General features: G+C 35.8%; 1 protein-coding gene across 6 annotated transcripts in view; it reads right to left on the minus strand.

Annotated features, from left to right (window-relative positions):
* Positions 1 to 3,304: 3,304 nt before the first annotated feature.
* The window catches only part of LOC133847173 (homeobox protein B-H1-like), a 60,772-nt gene continuing 37,339 nt past the window's right edge, over positions 3,305 to 26,737 (minus strand). The window contains exons 1-3 of one of the 6 annotated variants that reach the window (XM_062282003.1): positions 9,620 to 10,851; positions 5,550 to 5,778; positions 3,305 to 4,701 (exon numbers count right to left, since the gene is read on the minus strand). In XM_062282003.1, coding sequence (XP_062137987.1) covers positions 4,026 to 4,701; positions 5,550 to 5,778; positions 9,620 to 10,613 — 1,899 coding nt within the window. In that variant the 5' untranslated portion in view covers positions 10,614 to 10,851 and the 3' untranslated portion in view covers positions 3,305 to 4,025. Of the gene's footprint in view, positions 4,702 to 5,364; positions 5,482 to 5,549; positions 5,779 to 9,614; positions 10,856 to 26,737 lie in introns of those variants that run through there. The other 5 variants (XM_062282007.1, XM_062282004.1, XM_062282008.1 and 2 more) reach the window with 5 other exon arrangements.

The following is a 26,737-nucleotide window of genomic DNA, read 5'->3' on the forward strand; positions in this document are numbered from 1 at the left end:
AAATCAAAATAAACTAGTTGGGAATTTCATATAAGTATTCATATATAATAAACTCGAATTAGAAATTACGAAATTTACATTCGAAGCATTAAATTCTAAATTTATCTTTTATCTGATTTTTAATATAACACTAAATATTGTTTGTTTGTTGATGTGAATAAAAAGAATAAACTGGAAAATTACACATTTAATTTCTCTAGTATTATCTTTAATAAAGTTGGTTAAATAAAAAGATTAATAAAGTTGAATGAAAATTAAAAAATAAAGCTATGTGGTTTTTCTTTTAAGCATTATTTCTAATAAAGTTCAGCAGCTTGATTCGCTTGACAATGTATTTTGAATGGAATAGTATTTTGTATTTGGAATGCATGGTATATTTTGAATGTGATAGTATATCGATATACAATATGAATAGTATTTGGTATATTTTGTACTTTATAGTATATTTTGAATGCGATAGTTTATCGATATATTATATATATCAAACGCTATATTTTATAATCTATGGTATATTTTGAATGTGATAGTATATCGATATACCATATATAGTATTTGGTATATTTTGTACTTAATAGTATATTTTTAATGTAATAGTATTTCAATATACCCTATTTATCATTCAGTATATTTTGTACTCTATGGTTTACTTTGAATTTATTAGTATATCTATAGACCATATTTGATATATTTTAGTATTTTGTGGAATATTAAAATGTTAACTTTTAATACAAATCTTATTCAAAAATTGCCAAATTCATCGTGCAATTTATATTTTTTCAGCCACAAAAGATCTGTTGAGCTGTTGTCCAACACTGGCTGCTCGCTGGTCAACACTTGGTAGCATTTTGTGGTCTGCGTTGCTTTCGGGCCAATTTGGCCAGCAATATTGCAGTAATTAGCAACATTTGGCTACCGACAACGATCGAGTTTAATTGACCGTGCCCACACACAAGTGACTGAGAGAGCTCAAGAGAGGTAGACAAATTGGGTAGAGAGAGAGAAAGATAGGGGGAGAATTCTGGCCAGAGAGAGAGAGAGAGAGAGATGACTTGTGGAAGGCCGCTTGAATGTGGCAGCTTTGTGTCATTTGCCTTTAATGAACGGTTGCCTTCTCTTGTCTCTTTCTCCCCCTATTTCTATCTCGCTTTTTCTCTCTCTTCCTCCACCCCTCACCATCCTCGTCACCCTTTCTAGAATATTGTTCTCGGCCGTTGCATTTATTGTCCTACCAAGCGTCGCTTTTGTTTTAAGCCAACAAACATTAACATCGCTGCCAATTTGTCGGCGGCGAAGGCGCAAACCAGAGAAACGCGCGTGTCTCGCCCCCCTCTCTTTCTCTCTTACTCTCTCCCTCTTGGTTTCCCTCTAGCTCTCTTTATAGGGAGAAGCGTGCACCAAAATGTTTACTTGGGGTGACTGACAACAAAATCGCCACACGATGCAGCCAAACATAGCAAACTTTTAGTACTCGACAGTTCATAAGAACTGCAACCAAAAATATTCAAATCACTAAGTTTTTTAATTTAATTACAACTTGTGCAGATTATTCACTTAATAAATAAATAGTAAAATCTAATACTAAAATGTACTAATAATATTTTAATTAAAACATAAACATGACAAGCATAGAATGTTGTAGAAATCACAAATCAATTTTAATGGTTTTTTTACCTTGTGGATAATAACAAGTAAGAAAGCTACAGTCGAGTTTGCTCGACTGTGAGACACCCGCTTCTCATTGTGAATAGAATCAAAATGGTGCGGTATCAATTTAAAAATATACCAAATTAAAATACTAAAAAAAGACCAAATGCTATATTTGGTATTGTATATTGATATATTAGAGTGTTTAAAATTGCAAAATAAATTATAATAAATTGAAATAATATTGTTTTTTTTTATTTTTATCAAATTTATTGAAAAGCGCTTGAAGTAAATTTTATATTAAATTTATTTTTAGGCAACTTAAGGTTGAAGTTTGGTTTATTCAAGTACAGGTATTTCAAAGTCTGGCGATTGTTTAATTCGCTTTACAAATGTGAAAATATCCGGCATATGAATTATTAGAATGTATTGTAAATTTCATTCAAACGAACTTGAGTTGAAATTTGCAAAAGTTGGCCAGGCTAAGCTGAGAGCTGCCTGCTGGTCAGCTGCTCAGTTGTGTGTCCTTAGCTTAACTCGAACGTTGCACGTTGCAAGTTGCCGTTGCCTGAAGCGTTGCTTGCATGTGGCAGCGTTGCACGCAATGCACTCAAGTGAAAGAGAAAAACAAAAACAAAACAGAACAGAACAGAACAGAGAACAACGAACAACGAACATTAAACGCTGTAGACATGGACATGGTCATAACTGTGCAGTCGACAGTCGTCAGTCAAGAGTCGAGAGTCGAGAGAGAGAGAGAAGCCGAATGTAAACACAGTAAGCAGTCGGTTTTTAGTGCCCAAAACAACTTTGACCAACTGGCATATAACATAGCGAGGCACTTGGCATCAGCTTTTGGCCTAATAAATGCACTAATTGCGGTTAAATGCATTTTGCATGCAATTATTATCATTAGGGGTTGGCGCTCTTGCTCAACAACCCGCCTCGAACTCCTTACCTTACCACTTCCATTTGCAGTCCTCCTTTACCCATGTTGATTATTAATTTTAAATGCAACTCTCGTTTTTTCTTCTGTGTATTATGCTTATCGACAAATTGAATACACTTCTCCTAGATATTTCTCTTAATTTTAGAGTTTTTTTATTGTATTCTTTTTGTGCGACTCATCTCAACTTACTTACCTTCAAGTTTGCCTTGGTTAACAATATGGTATATTTAATACTATATGGTCTAATGCGAACTTCGTACTATATCAATATACCAAATATATTTTAGTATATATCTGGCATGTTTTGGAACTCTATGGTTTAAATAGAATTTAGTACTATACCAAATATACCAGTATATTTTTAGTATTTTTGCAGTATATCTGGTATATTTCGACAATCAAGCCAATTAGTATATTTTGTACTCCACAGTATATTTTGAATGAAGTACTATATTAATATACCAAATATATCCTTTGGTATATTTTTAGTATTTTGTGGTATATTAAATTGGTATATTTCAATTTTGTTACCGCACTATTTACTCGACTTTAACTTTTTTGCATGTTTTTTTTTAATTACACTCACCAATTTTCAATTACTGCGTATAATATTCTCGACAAATTGAATGCACTTCTCCTAGATATTTCTATTAATTTTATTTAGACAAAAAAATGTTTTTTTTTTATATTTCTTTTTTCATTTTTTGTTTTGTATTCTTTTTGGATTACATTTACATTTTACATATACAACGAGCACATTTTTGTTTACACTAATATTACAAAAAAAAAAAACTCTTTAAATAATAATAAAAAAATAATTAAAATGCAATATCTATTTAATTGTTAAATGTATTCTGTGTGTGTCTTAACTTATGCACATACTTTTTTTTTTGTTTTCTTAGTTTCATTTAAATTTATTTGTTTTGGCTGCGCATCTCTTTTGTTTCTTTACAACATTTAAATAAATTATTTTTGTATGCATAATATATACGAATTAATTGTATTTTTATAGCCTACAACCTAACCTGGGGGCACAAAAAAAAAATGTATTTATATGTCTTATTCTATTTACGCGTTTAATAATTGTTGTTGTGGTTAAGTTTATTGAATTTCTTTGTTTTAATAAATTACTAAAAGCAAAACGAAATAAATAGCAACACGCACGCAAATACAATATAATACAACACTAGCACACATACACTCATACTCACACACATACTCACTCACTTACTCATACATTCACTTATAAACTCTCTCTCTCTCTCTCTCTCTATCTCTCTATTTCTTTCTATTTCTCTCTCTTTCACCAACTTTTCTTCCCACTTCATTTCATTTGTTTAACAACGTTGCTGAATTTGCAGTGTAATTTTCCTCTGCCTTTTCCTAAGCTGCTGAATTCGCTGTGTAATTTTCCTCTGCCTTTTCCTACGCCTCAAACCTGCAGCTGATCCTCATCGTCGGACTGCGCCTGTGAACTGTCCACCGATCGTCCGGGCGGACTTCCCGGATTCAGCGTCGGACTCGGCGTCGACGGCGGATGCACTGGCGATGCGCCCGCTGAGGCGCTGCAGCCCAACGCCTGTCCTGGCGATCCGCCAGCCAATGCCAGCGGCTTGTGTATGTGCCCCGCTGTGGCGGCTCCCCCTCCACCTCCTCCTGCTCCTCCTCCAGCTGCTGCTGACGTTGGCGGTGCTGAGGCTGCTCCACCAGCCGCTGCTGCGCCACCATTTGCTGCTGCTGCGGCGGCCGCTGCACTTTGATAGTAGCTGCTGAGGGACGACAACGAACTGGAGGCGGATAGATGCGAGAAGGGCGTGGCTGCTGCGCCCAGCGGTCCAACGCCCACACTGGGCACGCCCGCATACAGATTGTAGGGCAGCGGCTTTTGCATCGCAGCCGCCGCTGCCGCCTGACGATAATAAATATCAATGCTCGAGTGCGGCGGCGCTCCATGCGCTGCTGCTGCGGCGGCTCCAGCGCCCGCTGCTGCCGCATATGGCCAGGCGCCCAGGTACGGCGACCCTCCGTACAGACGCTGAAACGCTGCAAAGTTGCCGGCCTCGGCGAGCAGCTCCAAGCCAACGGCAGTCTGACGCTTCCACTTGGTTCTGTGAGGGAGAAGCGAGGATGAACAAAGAAAGACTTTTAGTTATTATATTCAAATATGTTTTGGCATGTTTAGAGAAGAGAGCGAAGCGAGAAAGAGTCTTAGTTAACTATTTGAACTGAATTTAAGTTTTCAGAGCAGATGGAAGAGTTCTTATTAAAGTTAAATATAACAAAAAATAAGCTATAGTCGAGTGTGCTCGATTGTGGAATATCCGCTACCCATGTTGATTAGATGCAAAAGAGTGCGGTTTTATCATAAATAATACCAACTTTTGAATGATACTATAACAATATACTTAAATCATAGATTTAGGCATGTTTCAGTATTGTGGCGATGTATCAATTTGGTATATTTTCGGGGAATAATACCGAACTGTTTTGTCAAAATGGGTAGCGAGTAGTTTTTTCACTCGTTTATTTATTTCTCTACATGAATTAAGAGCTCATCATTACGTTCTATTCATTTAAACTCCTTATACTCCTTTTTACTTATTTTTCTATTCTAGCAAATTGTTCTAATTACCATTATTATTTATCTATATTCATACTAGTGGTGGAATTTAATCTGTTTTAGTAGAAACTGAATAGAAACTAATTTTTTGTTTTCTTTCACTTATTTCACCACTTTTCTTCATTAATTTATTTTACGAGTATAATGTTTTTTATATTTAATGTTATTTTATTCATCATTATGTATTTATTGTAAATACTATATTCATTCTGCACATCCTTAACAACAATTCAAGCTTTTTTCTATTATTTGGATTCCTATTTCTTTCCTATTTACTATATAAATATTTAGTCATTCTCTTTTAACTAGAAGTTTGTATTTTCTGTTTTGAATTACCTGCGATTTTGATACCAGGTCTTCACTTGGCAGTCGCTCAAGTCCAGTTTGTGCGCCAACTCTTGACGCTCCTGGACGCTGAGATATTTCTGCCGCTCAAAGGATTTCTCCAGCGTCTGCAGCTGATGATCGGTGAAAGCGGTACGCGCCTTGCGCTGCTTCTTGCTGAGACCGCTCATGTCGCTGGTTGAACCGCTCTTGATGCTGTTGCCATCATCGTCTTTGGCACCTGGAAGCGAGCAGAGCGAGAAGCAAAACGCATTAAGTGGCAGTCGATAAAGAGACATAACAGACAGATAGAAAGGAAATGGTAAAGTGAGTAAGAAATATGGAGAGGGATAGTTAAGTATATTTTAGTATATACCTAAAACGAAAGCATTCTTAGTAATGTATAGTATATTCTTAATACTAAAATACTAAAAGTATATTAATACTAGAGTATTCTTAGTATATTTTGAATACTATAGTATTCTTAGTATATTTTGAATACTATAGTATTCTTGGAACATTTTAGTATATTCCTAATACAAAATACTAAAGTATTCCTATATATACTATACTGTTTTTGTATTTTCTTAGTATTTTATTAGATATTCTTAATACTATGGCATTCTTAGTATATTTCAGTATATTCTTAATACTAAATACTAAAGTATTTTTTAGTATTTGATAGTATATTCTTCATACTATAGTATTCTTAGTATATTTTAGTATATTCCTAATACTAAATTTAATATTTACTACGGTATTTTTAGTATTTGATAGTATATTTTTAATACTATAGAATTCTTAGCATATTCTAGTATATTCTTAATACTATAGAATTACTAGTATATTTTTGAAAATTCTAAGTACTCTAATATTCTCAGTATTTTGTGCAGTTAAGTACTATCTTTCTCTCTTTTTTCTCCCATTCTCTCTCTCTTTGGTGCTCTCCATTTAGTACATTAATTGTATGCAAATTTAACTGATTGCGGTTGTGCGATAAGACGCTGAGGCCTGCAGGCTTACACGGCCATGGTCATGGCCATGGCCAAGTGGCTTTGGCTTTGTCTTCTGGGCCAACGCACACAACCGTTAAATTGGTTAAAGCGAGAACTTGCCAAGTGCGCAGCGCATTGTTAAGTCTACGACTTTTCGGCCATTGGTCTGAACAGTTTTGCCTAAGGTAACGCAAAGTTAAAAAAAAGGCAGCCCCAAAAATTGTATTGGCCAATTATGAAAAAACGCACCCAAAAAAAAAGAGAAGAGTATAAATGCAAGCAGTGAAATCAAGTTGCATTCCTAAGGGCAAATCACAGTGCAGCAATTGACTTGCCTCTCCCTCTCTCTCTCTCTCTTGTCATCTCTCTCCTGCTCTTTCTCTCTCTCACTCGCTCCTTTTGTGTAGCTTAGTCTGCAGGGCAACAAGCGGCGACTACCGTTTATAAAAGTTCCAATTGCGCACAGGAAATTGCTGTAATAAATGGCAGCTTCATCTGCCCAGTGACACACGCACAACACACACACACATACGCACATACACACACACACTTTTAGCTGTTGCTGCCACAACAAAGTTGAAGCTCTGAAGCGTCTATTAAATGGCTTTAAATGCATTTTTTTTGTTGTAGCTAGCTTTTGCTGTTCATAACAATTTGCACAGTTTAATGAGTGCCAAGCAAAGACTGAGAGAGAGGGAAAGGGAGAGTGAGAGGGAGACAAAGAGAGAGAGAGAGGCATATCTGGATGGCAGAGACAACGATTGCGCAGCCCTAAACATATATAATTATATTTTGTAGCATGCCTAACTGAAAATTGCACTCTACATTCTATTCCCCTTCCCCTTCCTCTGCTCCCTCGCTTGCTGCCACGCCCAACAAAAAAAAAACAATAATAAAATACTAATAGAAGCGCTGCCATTATCATTCGTTTGCTGTGTTCGCTGTTTAAAACAATTTTGCTGCACATTTAGGAATGGCGCTCAAAAAGTGACTAAGAGAGCGAAAGAGATGGAGATTTAGAAGGAGGAGGAGGGGGAGTTGAACAAACAAAGCGTGAAAATGCAATTTTTCAGCAGCAGGCAGCACAAGCAACTAGAACATGGCATGTTCGTGCAATTTTTACAGTTTGTTTTGCAAAGCGACTTCGCCCCCCCTGACACAAGGCAAAAAAAAAAAACTTGAAAAAAACAAAAGACTCAGGCAACGAACTTGCCCTCGCATTCACTCAGACAAAACAAACAGACAGACAGACAGACAGCGGCTCTGATGGACGGTTAGAGTAACAAATGGATTTGCATTCCGATTGGTTATCACGAGATACACAGACAGACGGACGGACGGACAGACAGACAGACAGACAAAATATAGACATTGCTAGAGACAGAGCCAGAGAATGCGATAAATTAGTCAATCAATAAAATATTCTATTTGCCTGTTATTAGCGAGCATTTCAATTACAGCATTTTGCCAACGGTTGACATTCTATTTGGAATTGGCAACAATGTCAAACCGAAAGTGCAAAGCTCAAAAGTCACAAAGTTAAACTATCGAATGCATTATTATTGATGGCAACATGTGCTTAAGTGTTGACAGCGTTTTTATTGAGGAAAGCAAAGCATATGATTAAATCAGTTTGCTGATGTTTTTTGCAATATATAAGAGCTGATTTCTATTTTCAAGTGGTTATAGAAAAAAAAGAATAGTACAGTATTGAGAATATACTTAAAAAATACTAAGAATGTTATACTATTAAGAATATACTAAAAAAAATACAAAGAATTATGCAGTATTAAGTATATGGTAAAAAGTAATTCGATTTCTTAGTATTTAGAATATACTAAACATATTAAGAGTATGATAGTATTAAGAATATACCTTTAAAAGCGAAGAATACTTAATATAATAAATAAATTTCGAAATGCTAAGAATATTCTAGTATAATAATATACTAAGAATACTGAAGTGTTAACCAATTTACTCAGAATACTATAACTGTCATAGTATTAAGTATATCCCAATACATACTAACATTACAATAGTATTAATAATATGCTAAATAGCGTGCTGACATTAGATCTTAATTTTTATCGACCGTAAATACAGCTTTGATAGTGAACTAGAATTTGCCTGAAATTTCTTTTGTTGAGACAGAAACGTTGTTGAGATGGAAACGTTCTTGCAGCGTTTTCTAGTAGAAAGATATCTAAATATCTCAGTACATTACATCTTAGCATTTATTTATACTTAATAAAAAGCTATATTATATGCCAGAGTAACTAACTGCTTGAGGTACTAGAAGAGGCAAAGTAAATATTATTATTTATTGATTACATTAAATCTTGTATTGAATACTAAATTTAATTTATAGAACAAAGAGATGCTGGCTGCTGGGGCCTTCGACTCGAGTAGAGAAAACATATTAAAACATCAGTTGCTTTGACGTTATATTCTTATATCATTCCCATTCATAAACTAAGTACTCTATTAGTATTAGCTCTTTCGTATTAACGGCTAGTAATATCAAAGAGCGAGTTCTTCGAGTACTAATATAATAAAAGGAATGTTATCAGATTATATTAATATCGGCATATGCAAAGTCAATTCTATGGATCATTAGATTGTTCTCAGTTCAGTTTAAGCAATAAAAATATGCAATCTCAAAACGAAATCTAGATATTTATTATTATTGTGAGTATTGTGAGTACAATCTCAAATCAAAATGTTGATATTTATGGATTATTAGATTATTCTAAGTACTAAGTTTAAGTTTTCGAAATCTAAATCTAGATATCTCTTGGTTATTTAAGTAATTTCGATTTTGAAACCCCAGTTGATGTAAATTTGTTCACAGCTTTCTTAGAGCACTTGGAACTAAGTGTAAAAGCGTAATAATGCAAGTTATCGCAATAATTATTTATGCAAATAGTTATGAGCTGCTAAGCAAAGTACCTCATTACTCAGTTATTATATTGATATGCTAATTTTGCGACTCGAGTGCTAGCGTTACCCTTGTGTTCTTTTTTGTTCTTTTTGACTGCCCTGAACGCGCGAGATCCCGCCCGAAAAGTATACAGAAGCTCACCTCACCATTACTACAAACGCTGTGATTATCCATGTGTCCGCTGCCGCCGCCGTTGTTGCTGCCACCCGCCTCATCGCTGTCGCAATCCTCGTTGTCCTCATGATAATCGCTGCTATCATCCAGCTCCGCAGCCGATGGCGTTGCTCCATCACTTCCACCTCCAATTCCAATTCCACCTCCAACTCCGACTCCAACTCCGACTCCAGCGGCAGCAGCTGCCGCAGCAGCAGCGGCGACTGCGGCATTGTTGCGTGCAGCGGCAGCGGCGGCGGCAGCGGCATAATGCTGTTGCATGGCCGCCGCATATTGTGCCACATTGAGACCGTTCGAACCCATTTGCGTGGTGGCGCCACCAAAGTGCGAAAGTTTCGCGACATGCGACGGATGCGAATGCTGTGCATGATGATGCGGATGCGATGCCAATGGATGCGGATGTGGATGCTGATGTGGATGCGGATGGGTGTGGCCATGCAAATGGGCGTGCGTGTGGGCGTGGGCGTGACTATGCGGTGACTGATGCTGTGGCGGCGGTGGCGGTGCCAAACCCAACGAAGGCGGCGGCGACGAAGCGGCCGCTGAATCCGTGTCCAAATGTTCGCTGCTCCCGCTGTTGTTGTTGTTGTTGTTGCTTAGAGTGTTGTTGTTGTTGTTCGTTGTAGTGTTGTTGTTGTTGTTGTTGTGATGTTGCTGCTGCTGCTGCTGCTGCTTGTAGAAGGCAGCAGCACTGGCGGCAGCTGCACTGCCAGCTAGAATATCGTTGATCATGAAACGCGATCGATTTGGCTTTAAGTTCGATGTGGACATGTTGACCGCCGGCGGCTGTGGCAACTGTGTGTAATGTGATTGCTGATGCTGCTGCTGCTGAAGATACTGCTGATGATGATGATGATGATGCTGGCTCAACAGCTGGTGATGATGATGCGCAAGTGGCGACGGCTCGATGCTGTTCGCAGTTGTTGTTGGCAGCGTTTGGGTTAAAATGCTCATTGAGTCTTTCATTGCCGTAGCACTTTTTTCGGTTGTTATTTACTTTTTTTTTTTTTTTTTTTTATCACACTCACTGATACACTAAAAATCACTTTCGAGCACTAAACAAAAAATGTAGAAATGTAAATTTTTGTATAGTATTTATATTGTAGAAATTTGTTCGTCAATTGGTTTTGTCGCTTTTGCAATTTTTCTGTGTTTGTGTGTGTGCGTCGCCTGCGCTGAGGAGAACGTCGCGCTGTGGCTGCCAAAACGAGACTAAACGCACCTGCAGCACGGCAGCGGCACAAAACTCCGACAACGGCAACGGCAACAGCGACGACGACGACGACGACGACGACGTCGGCAACAATTTTGCCACTTTGTCATAGGCGGTGGTGGCTGCTGCTGACTTTGCTGCCTTTGCTGTTGCTTTTTTGGTGGTGGCTTTGCTCGAGGTGCGTCTGAGCGAGCACGCTGCTTCAGCACTACACTATCCTTCTCTCTCTTTTGCACGCTCTTTCGTTCGTTCGCCTCTCACACACACAGCAATTTGCTGTCTCGCTTTGGCACAGCGCCATGTTGTTAGCTGCGCTCTGCTGTGGTGAGTTTCTTCAACCAGCGTTGACCAGTTTTTATAGCAACTCGGAGAGCGAACAACTGAACACACACACACACACAACTGAACACACACACACACTGTGGCAAATGTCGGTCAAACGGCGGCGAAACGATTTGGCAACAATTTTTGTGCGTTTTTTCTTTCTTTCTTTCGATTGCTTTTTTGGCAAGTGGACAGCGCGCGCGATCGCTGCAGTTGGCAGCGCCAGCAAAACAAAATGGCTACCAATCGTAGACAAAAACAAAAAGTTGCATCTCATCCTATTTGAACTTTGACAATTGCTTTGCCAAAAAACCAAAAAAAAACAAAGACGCGTTCAATTTACTGGCATTTTATGCAAATGAAGCAATTTACTTTTTATTATTTGCTCGCCATAAATTGAAATACGCCAATCGATTGTTAACAAATTAACAAAAAGACGCGAATTAATCAAGTTCAAGCTGTAATCCGCAAAAATATATTGTCCACAAAAAAGTTCAATTTTGTGGAGAATTTAATTAATCAAAATATATTGGTTAAGAAAAAAAACATTTAAGAGCAACGCGTTTTAATTAAAAGTAATTCTGCACTTAATTTATATTTAATACTAAAATAAAATTATTTGGCAACATATTTGGAGCGAAAATTCGTATTTTTATTAGGAGCTATTCTTTTTTTTTATCAAAATATATTGCTTAAAAAAAACCATTTAAGAGCAACGTTTTTTTTATTAAAAGTAATTCTACACTTAATTTAAATTAAATACTAATATAAATGTACATAGTATGATATTTCAAGTCAAATTTCTTATATAAAATATTTAAGTTTTTTTTATGGATTATATATTCCTAAATAAGTTCTGTACGATACTAAACATACTTACCTAGTTAAAATTGTTTTAAAGTTAAGTCAGTACATTTACATTACGTGACATAACTTGTATGTTTTAATTATTAATAATAAAAATTGAAAAATAATATGCATCATATTTGTAAGCAATATTTGTATCTAAAATATTTCAAAATTATTGCTGCATAAGAATAAGCTTTTCTTAATAAATATAAATGAAATATGAATAGTTAGTTAGTTTCATATTTGAAACCCTAAATGAGCCATTAATACAAAAACTTATATAACATTTTTTTTAGTTTCAAAATAGATTCTGTACGATGCTTAAAATTCCTACATACTTAAAGTTGAGTAAGTAATTTTGTATAAAATAACTTTACTGTACCTAATAATCCTTAATAATAATCATTTAATATACTTTGCATTATTAATTCAAGAACATTCGTGTGTTCTTAAAATAAAACCATGTTAAGACAAATTCTTAAAATTTAGAACAAAATTACTAGGTTTCGATTACACAATCTATCAAAATTTCTAGAAATTCTTAATCTAGTTTTGAGTGTTTTCGTTCATGGCTCAATTTAGTCAAACTGTCGCGAACCATTTTTCATTAGAGTCTAAGATAGGATGTCCTGAGTTCTGGGTTCATACAATAAATTGTCACTGTTTCGTATTTCGATTGATGTTTAGTATTATATTTTGCAAATTTTATTTCGTTTTCATTATTATTTTTTTAATAATTTGCTTTTAATTTGTCAGTAATGTTTATTACCTACATATGTATGTTCACTTGATTCATTGTCTTCCCAGACAACTCTTATCTCTCCTTTTTTCTCGCGCTTAATGCCAGCAGCAGGGACAGCAAGTGGTCAGCGCCATTGTAGCCAGAGTTGGCATGTCAGGTCAGAGCAGCTTCTGTGCTGTTTGGTTTTTCTTTTGGGCAATTTGTGTGAGCGAGCGCCAATTAAAATTTCACGCCAATAGCTCAGGCCTAAGCATTAAAGTGGCCACATGTTGCCCCCGAGTAGAGCATTAACCCAGGACTAATTACTTCTCACAGCGGAAGTGCGTAGACACAAGTCGAGACCAAAGAGAGAAAGAGACTCGAAAATGCAATTTGTCGAGCGGCAAACGTTTGATTGATATTGATTCGGACATGAAATTGGAGTGATGTGAATTGAGGAATTGTGGAATTGTGGAGTTGCAGGTCAGGTCATTAGTTGTTTTGTTAGTGCGGTTAGGCGCAACGAAAATTAGAGCAGCAACTGACAGAGAAATAACAACAGGACGTCAGTCAGGACTATGACGATGACGATGATGAGAGGAAGGACGAGACGCATGCGCGCGCTTCAATTGCGGGCACGAACATTTAAAATAATTAGTATTTTGTGTGCCAGGATCCGAACCGATGACTGACTTTGTCTCTCTCTTTCGTTCTCTGATGACGGTTATTGCATTTAAATGCATATAATTGCGGATATATAGAATACGAATACGAATGCGACTCGAAGTCGAAGTCGAAGTTGTATCCTTGCGGTTGCGACGCGCTCTCTTTTTGCGGTCGAATTCCAATTGAATGCTTAAAATAATTGTACAAAAGTCGCCAACCGCAATGCGCAGTTGCCGGTCGCATTGCCAGTCTGACAGTTGCACCCTCTTCTACCCCCCACCTCCATCTCTCTCTTGGCTGGCCAGTTTTTCCGGTCGCATTGTGCAAAAGACTTTCCACCAACAAAGTTGCGCCACCTTCTGCACATTCTGCGAATTTTGCCTGACTGCCTGGCGGACTAACTCGACTGCTGCCTGGCTATCTAACTATCTAATTAGCGTGTTTGTTTGCCGGTTAATGTTCACTAATTTATTGACTCGAGCTGCCTTATCAATGTATTTGCTCTGCTGTTAACAACATCCGCAACACATACACACACACACACCCAAACAGTCACACAGCTCCTTTCCCCCTCACCTTACCTCAGCTTTGCCTTTGCCAATTTATCATAAGCAAACAGGCAACCAAAGCAGCTCAAGATATTAAATCCACATTGACGCCGAGTCTGCGTCTTGTTTGGGCATCGGAAATGCGTTTGATTTTTAGTTAGAAAAACGCAGCTTTTCTTTTTAAGACTTTGCTGCGTTTTAAGCTAATTCATTGCTAACTTCATTAGGTACAACTTCTTTATTATAAAATTCGTGTACTTAATAAATGAACATAGTTAAATTATTTAACAAGAAAAACTATTACTTCTCTATTTGAAACTAACGAAAATTATTAGTGTTTAATTAGCATTACAAAAGTAAAAATTATTTAAATTAATGTTTCATTCCTTAAGTGAACAATTTTGTAATGAAATCCCTTATAATTTTTATAAGTTCTCAGTATCATATCGTACTTTTAGTATAATAAAAAATCTTACTTAAAATATAATATGTTACTTTAAAATAATTTTTATGTAATGTGCTGTAATTCAAAATTCATTTAATTCAATAAATTATATAAAATTGTTTTAGGCAAATGTCTACTCATTAAATATTATTTTGTTAAACAGCTCAAGTCAAGCTAAAGTTTACTTTAAGATAATTGGTGGTAAATTTCACTCTATGTAAAGTGTCTGTAGTTATTCAATCCAGAATAGAAATGTATTGTAACTTTAAGTCTACAGGAAACGTATATAATTGATATAAGGTCAATCTAGTATATTTTGCAGTCTAGTCTGGTATATTATGTATGTAGTAGTATATTGATATACCAAATATATACTCTATGGTACATTTCGATCGTAGTATATCGATATACCAAATATAGTTGTCGGTATATTTCAGTATTTTGCGGTATATTTGTATATTGGTGTTTGGTATGTTTTAAGAATTATTGAAAATGGGTTGCGTATGAGTTGATTGCACTTTCAACTTCAGTTTTATGTTGGTATATTGGTAATTAGTATATTTCAAGAATACTACTGCTTTGTTTTACTTTTATTCGAAGTAGGTAGCGGGTATCTTATAGTCGATCACACTCGACTGAACGTTTCTTGTTACAGCACGATAGATTACAAAAAAAAACGTTGACTTCAACACTAAATTAAACATTTTCAAACATGAATCAAAATTCGCTAATAAATCACAGTTGAACCTCAAACTATTATCGATGTGCTCTAATTCTTGTTAGTTCCTGAAGTCTCTCTCTCTTTCTCTTTCTCTCTCTCTCTCTCTCTCTCTCCCTCTCTCTCTCTCTCTCTTACTCTTTCTATGTATGCAAATGCTGTGTGATTGCTGCCCACATAAAGCATCTTAAAAATTCGTATCCCGTAATTTAACAACCTGGCATCAGAGTGTTTTCTCTCTCTGTCTGTATTTCTTTGCATGTAGCTATCTCTGTTGCGTTCGGTGTGGAGAATCTTAATCGGCATCTTTGATATTATAATGTTCGTGTTACTGCGTGGACAAACGTAATAAAATAACTGATCGTTGTCGCTGATAAGTTAATTTACTTTTAATGTGTTGCCCTTCACAACGACTTCGACTTCGACTTCGACTTCAACGACGACGATCCCAATGATGTCCTCTCTCTCTTTCTCTCTGTGTCTCTCAGGCAAACAACGTGGGGGTAAATGGCTTTGTAGGTGACAAAGGGATTGCGATCCACGAAAAAAAAGAGTATATAAAGAAAGAGAGGGGAGGGGAAGGGAGAGAGGAAGATTGAGCAGCGCGTGTGCCGAGCGTCGACTGATTTGTCAACAAGAACGGGCCAACAAAGGTGACTGCAATTTATCGCTGCTCCAGATCAGCCAACACACCAACAACAACAACAACAAGAGTCTGATTAAAAAAAAGAATCAAGAAGAAGAAACTACATAAATAAATAAATAAATAAAGGATGCGAGATGCGATGCCTCGTAGAACGGCGCTCGTTTAAATTGATGTCGTTTGATGCTTTGACTTTTGCGGCAACTTTGACTCGTTCTTCTTGTTGTTGTTGTTGTTGTTGTCGACTAAATGACCGCAATTTAAATTTTTAGTGCCAGCTTAAGCCTATAAATTCTACGCATCTCTAGCTTAAGAAGCTGCGCACACCTTCTTCACATTTTTTTTTTGCTTACTTTTTTTTTTGGCACCTGTGCAAACTTTTCGCTCTCACTCGCTTCTCTCTGCTTTTCATTTTTTTTGTGTGATTTTTTTTATAGCCGCCAGGAGACCGCTTGGGGCGCCCAGTTGTCCAATTGTCCAGTTGCTGAGAGGTTCACAAAAGGCCACAATCAACACCTCGTTGCGTTCTTTGCAGCGTGCAACACGAGCTTGCTTCAACGGCCATAGGCGAATGCACATGCAACTTGCATAATCAGAAACATTTCGCTGCCTGCTGCTAAATAATAATAGTTAATTATTTGCTTAATTTAAAAAATGGGTAGCGCTTTAATTCAATATTTTATTTTAATAATAAAGAGTATTCTATTTAATTTAATTTGTAAAAATGATTCCTTAAGTGTTGATTCAGTTATTTTAGTTGATAAAGTAAATCTGTGAAATGTATATTTTATGACAATTTAATAACAAATGGTACTGAAGTCACTTCTAAGGAATTCTATTTAATAAGGAAAGTAACAAAATAAAACTTGAGGAATTCAATTTAATTTCAATAATTTTGCTTATTTATTATTATAATTACTTTATTGAAATAACAAATACTATTGCGTATTGCAATGACTCAACATATTTAAAATATACTTTGTATGACATATATATGGAAATAACAAAAAATGTTGAAAATACTGAAAACAATACCAAACTTTTATTTAAATACATTGAATGATAAATTTTTATACCCGCCACCCATAGGTTAGAAGGGTATTATAACTTTGTGCCGGCAGGAAATGTATGTAACAAGTAGAAGGAGGCATCTTCGATCCTATAAAGTATATATATATATATCTTGATCAGCGTTAATAGCCGAGACGATCTCGCCATATCCGTATTCTTAAATTATAGAGATATAATTTTTAAATGTACAGGCAATAACTAAAGTTTTTGTGATTCCTGATAATTTGGTTGTACTGTATCACTATACCAACTATAGCCTTTGGTATATTTTTTAGTATTTTTCTGTCTCTCTGTCCGTATGAACACCTAGATCTCAGACACAATGATAGATTTTGAATGAAGTATTATATCAATACAACTAATGTAGCCTTTGGTATATTTGTAGTATTTCAGTATGTTAATTCGGTATATTTTAAATTATTATCGCACTGTTTTGCTTTTATTCACATGGGGAAGAAAGAGAACTCCATTTAAAGTTGTTTATTTGAATATTTACATAATTTCCAAGTTTAGCAAATGCTTTTCCATATTTTAGGGTATTAGCTAGTCGTAGTTCAATGCATTGACAGAAACTCTGCTCTTTCCACTGGACATCGTTAGTCATTAAGTCTGCTTGACTCTCTGCTTATCGCCGGCCAGGCAAATTTTTTACTCACTCTGCCCATAAAACATTTCAAAAATGTTTTTCCCTCCCGTTCGCGTTGCTCGATGTTCCACTTGCTGTTGGAGTTGCCATTATGAAAGTGTAATACCCTGTCTATATAGCTCTATATACCCTAACTAGATTTCTATTTGTTAATTAGATGAGTAGTCAAGCTACCAAAATTGAGTGTGTTCCACTGCAAAGTACCCGGTAATTGATGTTGAAAATAAAGGAAACAAAATCACCTTCCAAATTTGCAGCTGTCACTTCCAAAATTTATACGCTTTTTCGATTGTTTTGTAGGGTATATAAATATGCTTAACGCATTTCAAATGCATCACTTAAGACGTTTGCCGCTCGTGTTGCAGTTGCAGTTGTGGAGTTGTGAAGTTGGAGTTGCAGTTTGGCGAGTTGAAAATGCATTTTATGACTCAATTTGGTGCACATAAAAAAACATAAATTTGTGGCTCGGCGCGATACAACAAAGTGCAACATTGTTGCGCCCACGTTATGTGTGTGTTGCCCCCAAAAGGTGTGATAACTATGTGGTTGCTGTTGCACCGTTGCATCGTTGCATCGTTGCTGTGGCATTGTCAGGTGCTTTGGTTGCTACTTCTTCAGCTGATTGTTGTTAATTTTTATGTGCAATTAATCGGCTACGCGCATTGAGCATTTATAAGCATTTCTCGCACATCTCTCCCTCTCTCTTCCTCCCTCTCACTCTCGCTCTATCTCCTTCTCTTCTTCTCTCAAGAAAGGTCGCAGCGGGAAGCAAAAGAAATTAAGTCGTTTTGAATTAAAGTGAAATGCAAAAAGCAGCCGCCATAAAATGTCTGGCAACATTGTGTTCCGTTCCGTTCCGTTCTCGAATTCTCCTCCTCCTCCTCCTGCTCCTCCTCTCGTTGGCCACAATTTAATGATGGCCCATAAAAGTGGGCAAGGTGTTTGTGTCCGGCTCAAAGCTGAAGCTGCAACAGCAACTGAGGCAGCTGCAGATCGCTCATTGTCAGCGCCACAGACACAAAAAATAAAAAGGGATTGAGGATTGAGGTTTTATGCTGTTGATTTGTTTTCTTTTTTCATCTTCTTTTTTTTTTGGGTTTGAGTTGCGTCCCGCTGGGCAGCGCTTAAGCCGATAAACTGTTGGGCACTGGGCAGTCAGAGGCCTTCTTTGGACAACAAGCCGCGATGAATGCTGAGTTATCGATAGTCGATTTAAAATGAAACGTTTAACAAACAAGACCAAGCTGATATCGATAAGTAAAACTAATATAGATTTATTTGTTATCGATAAATTATCGAATATATCTAGTTTATGGCTTAAAGTTTTGCCAAGGAATACTGTGTGTTGCTCCAAGTGTCAAAATAGAAAAGAAATATTCGATAAGTTATCGAATGTGGAATAACTATCGATATTGATAATTGTTGTTGGTTTACCTAATATTTTGAAAATTCGTAGTCAATTAATGATTTATCAAATGATCGGCTACTTATCGAATATTAAGTTCAAAAAAATTAGTAAAACGAATATAAGCAAACTTTACATAATATTCGATTAACACATTTCTAAAGAATATACGGAAATTTATAGTCTACGGTTTCTAATGATTTATCGAATATAAAATGGTCGATTGTTTATCGAATAAAAATCCAACAACCATTAATGTAGTGAACATAACCTAGCTTTACATAATATTCGACTCTATTATTTCTATCGAACATTCGTAAAATGCATAGTAAATGGTTACCAATAAGTTATCGAATATGTGTGGGTATGATTGATTATTTATCGAATAGGAATGTAACTACAATAACTAGAACGAACATAAGCACAGATTACATAATATTCGATTTTACCATTTCTCTTGGTTTCTAATGATTAATCGAATATGTGTAGCAATGATCGAATGTTTATCGATTACTAAAATAAACAGCAATTACCCGCTACACCTTTGCAACCATTTTGGTAAGTGTTATGAATGTTTTTCATAGTTTCTTGTTAAAGTGCAACTTCTGCTGACCTTCAGCTAAGTCATTAAACAAAGTCCTCGCCTTGCCCTTGACCCAACCGTAAGTCAGCTTCCAGGCCTAGTTCCAGTGCTGCTCATTACACTCCTCGACCTCCCGTTGCACTTTTCTGTTCCACTTCTCGTTCCACATGCACAAAATCAAGCCAATTTGGCCTCCTCCTCTCTCTCTTTCTCCCTCTACTTCTCTCGCTCTCTCTGACGCCCTTGCTGGCTAATTGCATAATTTCATATTCGGTTTTTGCAAAGCCTTTTGGAGCAGCCCCCTAGACTGGCGCCTACGAGTGGCAGGAGCGTGGAGAGGGGAAGGGAGGGGGGGGGGGTTGGAGGCGTTTGTCCACTGGCAGTTTGCTTAATTGCCACGGCCAAAAGTGCCAAAGAAATGCAGCTCACTAATTACAACAACAAGAACAAACAGGGCCACGACAAGCTTCCCCCCCTCCTCTGCTCTACCAGTCAGGCATATCCTTGTATGTGTGTGTGTGTGTGTGTGTCCTTCAAAAGCCAATTGAAGTGTGGCAACGTTGCATGCAACGCGTCTGCCATTGGCATGCAAAGGCATGAAATATATGTAGAATTTTAAAAGTCATAAAATTGCGGAATGTCGCCAATTAAAATAGTTGCACTCGCCTCGGTTCGCTCTTTCTCTATGTGTGTGTGTGTGTGTGTGTTCGAGTGTGTGTGTGTGTGTGTGTGTCAGTTGCTGGTGTTGGCCGTGCGTGTTCCACATGTGACGTGACATAAATGCATGTCATGTTCGTTGGCTGTTTCGTGCGTTTTTCTTGCTCTGTTTTTTTTTTGCTGTGGATTGCCCCAAACCAAACCGAAATGCAGCAGCGGGGAGAGGAGAGGGGAGCTGAGGAGAAGGGTACCTTCGACTGGGCAGCGCGCCAAAAACTATGCAACACAATGCGCGCAAATTGCGCAATCAAATTACCAACGAACACATTTCACGTCTCTCGCTCTCTCTCTCTTGATTCGCACTCAACTCGAGCTTAGGCAATCAATTATAATTTTAGCATGCAATGTGACGGCGGGGGCAAGAGGGAGGGAGAGAGGTTTAGTTTTTGCTGCTAGGGTTGACATTACAAAAGAGCCTTTTAGAGCCTGAACAGCAACAGCAACAACACAATTGGATTGGGGGTTATTGTTAGTCTAAGTACGGGTCACAGCCATTTGGTGTCAAAGACGAACGAGTCACGAAAACTGCAACAGCAACAATGGAGAAGGCAAAGGAGCAACGAGGGGAAGGGAGCTGGGAAAGGGGAAGGGGAAGGGGAACAGGCGAACAACTTGAGGCTTTTAATTTGCAGCGTTTAACGTGAACGCGTGCAAAATTCAAGGAGCCTTACGGCTCCACTCGCCACACTTTTACAACTTTGTACTCTTTAGCACTGTTTAGTTGCGCTTTGCATATGCCAACAACTCTCAACTCAACTGAAGCCAAGGGTCAGGGTTGTCACCCTCTCTCAAAAAAGAAATAAACTGCTGTGCTGGACATTATCGATATCGCGCGTATTCACGGTGACAAATGACGCATTTCACTTTAGTCACTCAATCAATTCCATCAATCAATCGCTGAAATGCGTTGCTGACCATTTCAATTGCGTCACACGTGGCGTATGATTAATGTTAAATGCGTCTGACTTTCATGCGTATGATATTTGTTTAAGCTGTTTGCTCACACAAATCCTTTTTCACTCTCACTTTTGTGTTTACATTCACTTTAAGTGTTTCACAATGATTTTATACATTAATTATTCGTAATGTTCACAAAATTGTATATTTCAAACACTTGAAATAATATTTTAAAATACTACAAATAGTTTAATGAAATACTTTTTAAAATACTATAACAGTATTAACAGTATTAAAAAATACTATTTAGAGCATTTTTGATAATAGTAAAAACTACTAAATACTTTAGTATCTTAAAAATACAATTTCGTAGATGCTGTTGACAAATTAATATATAATACTATTCAACAATATTTCTAGTATTTTTAAATAGTATTTAAAACATCAGAAATAGCATTAAAATACTAGAAATAGTATTTTTTAAATAGTATTCTTAAATACTATTTTTAAGTATTTAAAATATACAAAGAAAAATACAAGAATAAAATATTAGAAATAGAATTTTTAAATAGCAGTCTTAAACACTATTGCTAGTATTTTAAAAATTTAATTGTAAACAACTGTTTTTTAATACTATTTTCATTGGAAATAAAAATGGAATAAATTGTAAACTGATTATGAGCAATATGAATAAATGGAACTGAGTTAATTTACTATAAATTCATAAGACAAATATTAATAATAAATAAAAAATAATGATTAAACAATTACATTTGGTGATGAATGTAAAGTGAGACTAAATAAATCGCTGCTGTCGAAGATATGAATGATATTGAAATCAAGAAAGATGAACTTTATTATGTTTATCTTTAGAATATTTTAATCTTTGTGTCTGCATTAGTTATTCCTAAATTGAAATTATTTCCTAACAAAATGTTTAATTAGCTCTTGTTGTTCTGACTTTTGGCGCCAACAACAACTAAAGAAAGACCAAGTCGAGTTAACTGTTTTAATTACAGCAGCTGCAACAACTTTAAATCTGAACTAGTTAAAAATAGTTATTGTTATTGTTGTTGTTGTTGCTGTAACTTGACTGTGTGTGAGTTAAGCTTTGGCTTTGGCTTGGCTTTTGCGGTATTTGTTTCCATCGTTTGCAACGTTTCCATCGGGTTTCCATCGCATTGCAAATTGTGTGAAAATTGTTCGCTGAGCTTGTTGCGGTTTTTCACAGGCGTCGCTCGCTTTTTGCTTTTCATTTTTCTGCTTTGTTGTTGTTGTTGTTTTTGGTTTTGCCAAATGTTTTCCGCCTAAACCTATTGCCACACCTCTCCTTCTGCCTCTGCCATCGCCAACCCAACCCAACCCACTTCAATGTTTGTTAACTCTGTAAAGTTTTCCAATTTCAACCCCGGGAAAGCGCGCGCGCTCATAATTTGCGATTACTGCCGGTTGTTGGTGTAGCTGCTGCTTTGGATTTTAATTAGTTAATTATTATTTGTTATTACCGGTGCAGTTAGATGGGCTTTAACTAAGCTCGTTAAGTAGCTTGTGGCATAGTTAAACAAAGCAACAACAAAAAAATACCACACAATGCCAAACAATACGAAAAAGACCTCAAAATTTCCAAATGCTTTTCCAAGAGGTTCGCTTCATTTTCGCCCCATCTGCAGCTTCCCACAGGTTGCTTATACTACATTTACTTCCCTGCAGTGCACATTTTATGAAAGTGAATGTGCACAAACACACATCGCAGAAGGTCCAACAGGTGGCTCAGAGTCATAACTTGGCTGAACTCTCGAGATATGGCGCTGTGATGGGAACAAGAGCTAAACTTTTGTAAACAATCGATTGTGAATGCAAATGGTTGTGTGGTTAATGATTATATCAATGATAATTGCAATGAAAAGACTCATAGGTTGTGTATAAATGATTATATCAATGATAATTACAATGAAGACTCATAGGTTGTGTATTAATGATTATATTAATGATAATTGCAATGAAAACATTCATTATATATATAAATATTATGTATTAATGATTATATTAATGATAATTGCAATGTAATGAGTTCCAAATATCAAAATGTCAATAAGAATTGCAATGAAAAGTCTAATAATGATTATATCAATGATAATTGCAATGAAAACACTCATTATACATATGAATGTTATGTATTAATGATTATATCAATGATAATTGCAATGTAATGAGTTCCAAATGTCAAAGTATCAATAAGAATTGCAATGAAAAGTCTAATAATATTGTAATTATTAATGCATTTCTCAATGATAATTGCAATGAAAATTCTAATTATTATACATAGAATTATTTTAAGTGAATATCAATCAAATTTATACATAGAATTATTTTATGTGAATATCAATCAAATTTGCATTGAAAGTTCTTATAATAACAGAATTGGTAATGAATATGTCAATGACAATTCCAATGAAAGTTCCAGTGAAAAGTCTAATGATAATTGCTTTATTTATTTATCAATGATAATTATAATAAAATGTTTAATGGTAATACAATTATGTTAATTGCAATAAAAAGTTTATTAATATTAGAATTAATTCACATATCAATGACAAATCTAATGCAAGTTCGAATAATAATGATATTGTTTTATGGATCAACCGAATCATAAATGACAACTCCGGTAAAAAAGCAAATGATATTCAAATTCGTAATTGCATGTGTATATCAATGACAATTCTAATGAAAAATGTAATGGTAATGGAATTGCTTAAATTGCAATGAATAGTCGAAAATTAATAAAAGGGCAAATGTAATTAATAGTGGTATTTATATTTAATATATAACGAAATAAATCAAAGGCAACTGTAATGAAAAGTTAAATAATAATTGATTTGATCATGTGAGCCACAATGAATATTCCAATGGCAACACTAATCAAGAGTCCTTTAATAATTGAAGTATTTAATATTTAGTTTTATGGAACCATTATGCATAGAGCTTAAAGATAATGAAGAAATGAGGGATAACGATAGGAAAATATTCATGGCAATTATAATACAAAATTTATAATAAACATTTTAATGCAAATTCTAATTATAAAACATAAGTTAAAAGAATCAATTAATAATATTAGTAATGTTAACAGAATAATGACAATAATAGTCTAGTCGAATAAATACTAATGCCCCCAATAATCAGCATAAATAGAAATAATAATACAATGCGAATGCGAAAATAATGAAAATCATTATGCGATTATAGGAATAATTAAGTGCTGCTGTTGGTGGTCTGCATGCGACTGAATTAGGCCAAAACAAATGTGAAAAGCTGTGGCAACGTTAACGTTAACGCTAATCGCAACTTAAATAAATTGCATAAAAACGTTTTCCAAAACGAACTGGCAAAGGGAAATTCTTTGCAGCATTTTAGTCACATTTCCCTTTTTCGCTCTCCCCCACACTCTGCTCTATAATAATATTAATATTTTTGCTTTGCTTTGCTTTGCTTTTGCTGTGCTGTTCTTTTTATTACATGCTCTCATGTAAGTGCCACCATTATGCAAAAAAAAGAGAAGGAAAATGGGAAAAGGGGGAAAAACGCGAACCCGCAACGAGCACGAAAATTAACTGTACTATAAAAGGTGGAAAATTGTGCAAACAACCTACAAAGAGAGGCCCCGGCCAGCTACAAAAGCACGGCGCACAGTGGCAACAAAAAATTTGCATAATTATGATTAATACCGAGACTGAGAGGGAGATACGAAGCGAGAGAGAGAGAGAGAGAGAGCTGAAGTTGGGGGAGCAAAGTAGGCGAGTTAGCCATGGACTTTTAAATGCATTCGGAAACTGCGCGAAACAGGCTGGACTCTATATACGTACATATATATGTATATATATATATATTTTTTGGTCTGCGACTTAATGCCAAGTCCGTTTCCCGTCTGGAGTTCGCTTGGGTCAGTCCAAAAGTGGACTTCAGGAATGGGCCGCGTGTTTTCCGGCATAAACGCTCGCAATCAAATTCACATAAAATAATTCACGCAACAACAACAAACTGTTTGTTGGTCATGCAAAAGTAAAGCTGCTACCCCCCTTCCCACCTCCTTCCCCTCTCTTTGCTCGTTTGCTTTCACATTGACGCGTAAAATTACAACAACCAAAAGCAAAAGCAAATTCAAAAGCCAAAGCAAGGCGAGAGCCATTTGTTGTTAGCCAAACAAACCGTCGTTTAGTGGACGCTGCCCCACAGCGACAGAGACAGAGCAACAGAGAGACAGAGAGCGAGATAGCTTTAGACAAAGGGCATTTAATTTGTCTGATTAGCATTTTTAGTCACTTACTTAAAATGCGCGCACGCATAAAACGCATTAAAAACAACAAGCGAGTTTTTCTCTTTTCCTGTTACCATTTTTTTTTTCTTCTTTCTCACAAAATGCATAAAAGCTATAAATAAATCGAGATGAAATATGCTGGAAAATGTTGTTGTTGTTGTTGTTGTTGTGTACACGACACAACAAGCCACACACATTGAGCCAAGGGGGAAGAGAAAAGCAATGGAGACAAGCCCAGAGATAAGCGAAGGGAGAATTGTTCTCGTTAGTCAAGGGTAAGGACACGAACTATGTAGAGAGCTCTCTTGCGTTAACGGTGACGAAATGAAACTTGTTAATTGTTAAAGGTGCGATAAGCTAATTACCAAACAGAGAGAGAGAGAAAAAGTAGACGTGTGAGAGAGAGAGAGAGAGGGAGAGAGGGAGAGATAAGTAGCAGCAGGATATAGTTAAGAGACGCAAATACAAACTGAATTATTAATAAGTTACATTTTATATAACTTTGCTAAAAGGGTGAAAATGAATGTAGACTAGAAAGAGCAAATGCAACTTTACACTATTGGAAATAATATAATAATGATATAGTTCAAAGTCAACGAGAAATAATAATTATCAGCATATTTAGAATTATCAAAAATATAAATGATATTTGCAGAATTCGTTTCTTCTTTTTTCATTCTTTCTTCCTAAAATAAACTTTAGCTCTAAAAATTTTTAAAATTATGAGAACTTGTCTAAAAAATTGTGTTCTTAAAAATAGACTACTTTGAGAACAAATTATTAAAACTGAGAACATAACTTTGAAAAAAGCTAAATTCTCAAAATAAAACCATACATACTGGACTTAAATTTCTTTAAAGTTTTTATCTAACTTTGAGTGTTTTTGTTCATAGGTCATAGTTAGTTGGGCTGTCACGAATCATTCTTCAATACAGTCTAGGAGAAAAGGTCCTATTTTTGAAATCAAGATTGGTTTCCTAATAATACGATTTTTCTGTTCTTGAGGCACTTTTTAGATCAAAGTTTTAGTACTAGGAAATTTTAGTATTGGCTAAACAGAGCAACAAAAATTCGACAAGAAGGGAATGATTATAATAATATTATACTCAACATATTTATTTAGAAATTTGAAATATCAAAGTAATTTATACAATGAAGGAAATATGAAAAATCAAAGTAATTTCTATAATAATGAAACAATCAAACAATAAAGTAATATTTTATTATACAGTTGTTTTTATGGTATTCTAGTCAAAGCAAACACTCTCCCCAAATCTACGATATGCCACTCATTATCTGGTATTTACATGAATAAAGTTGATAAAATAC

This window comes from Drosophila sulfurigaster, chromosome X (assembly GCF_023558435.1).
Source record: "Drosophila sulfurigaster albostrigata strain 15112-1811.04 chromosome X, ASM2355843v2, whole genome shotgun sequence".
Lineage (NCBI taxonomy): Eukaryota > Metazoa > Arthropoda > Insecta > Diptera > Drosophilidae > Drosophila > Drosophila sulfurigaster.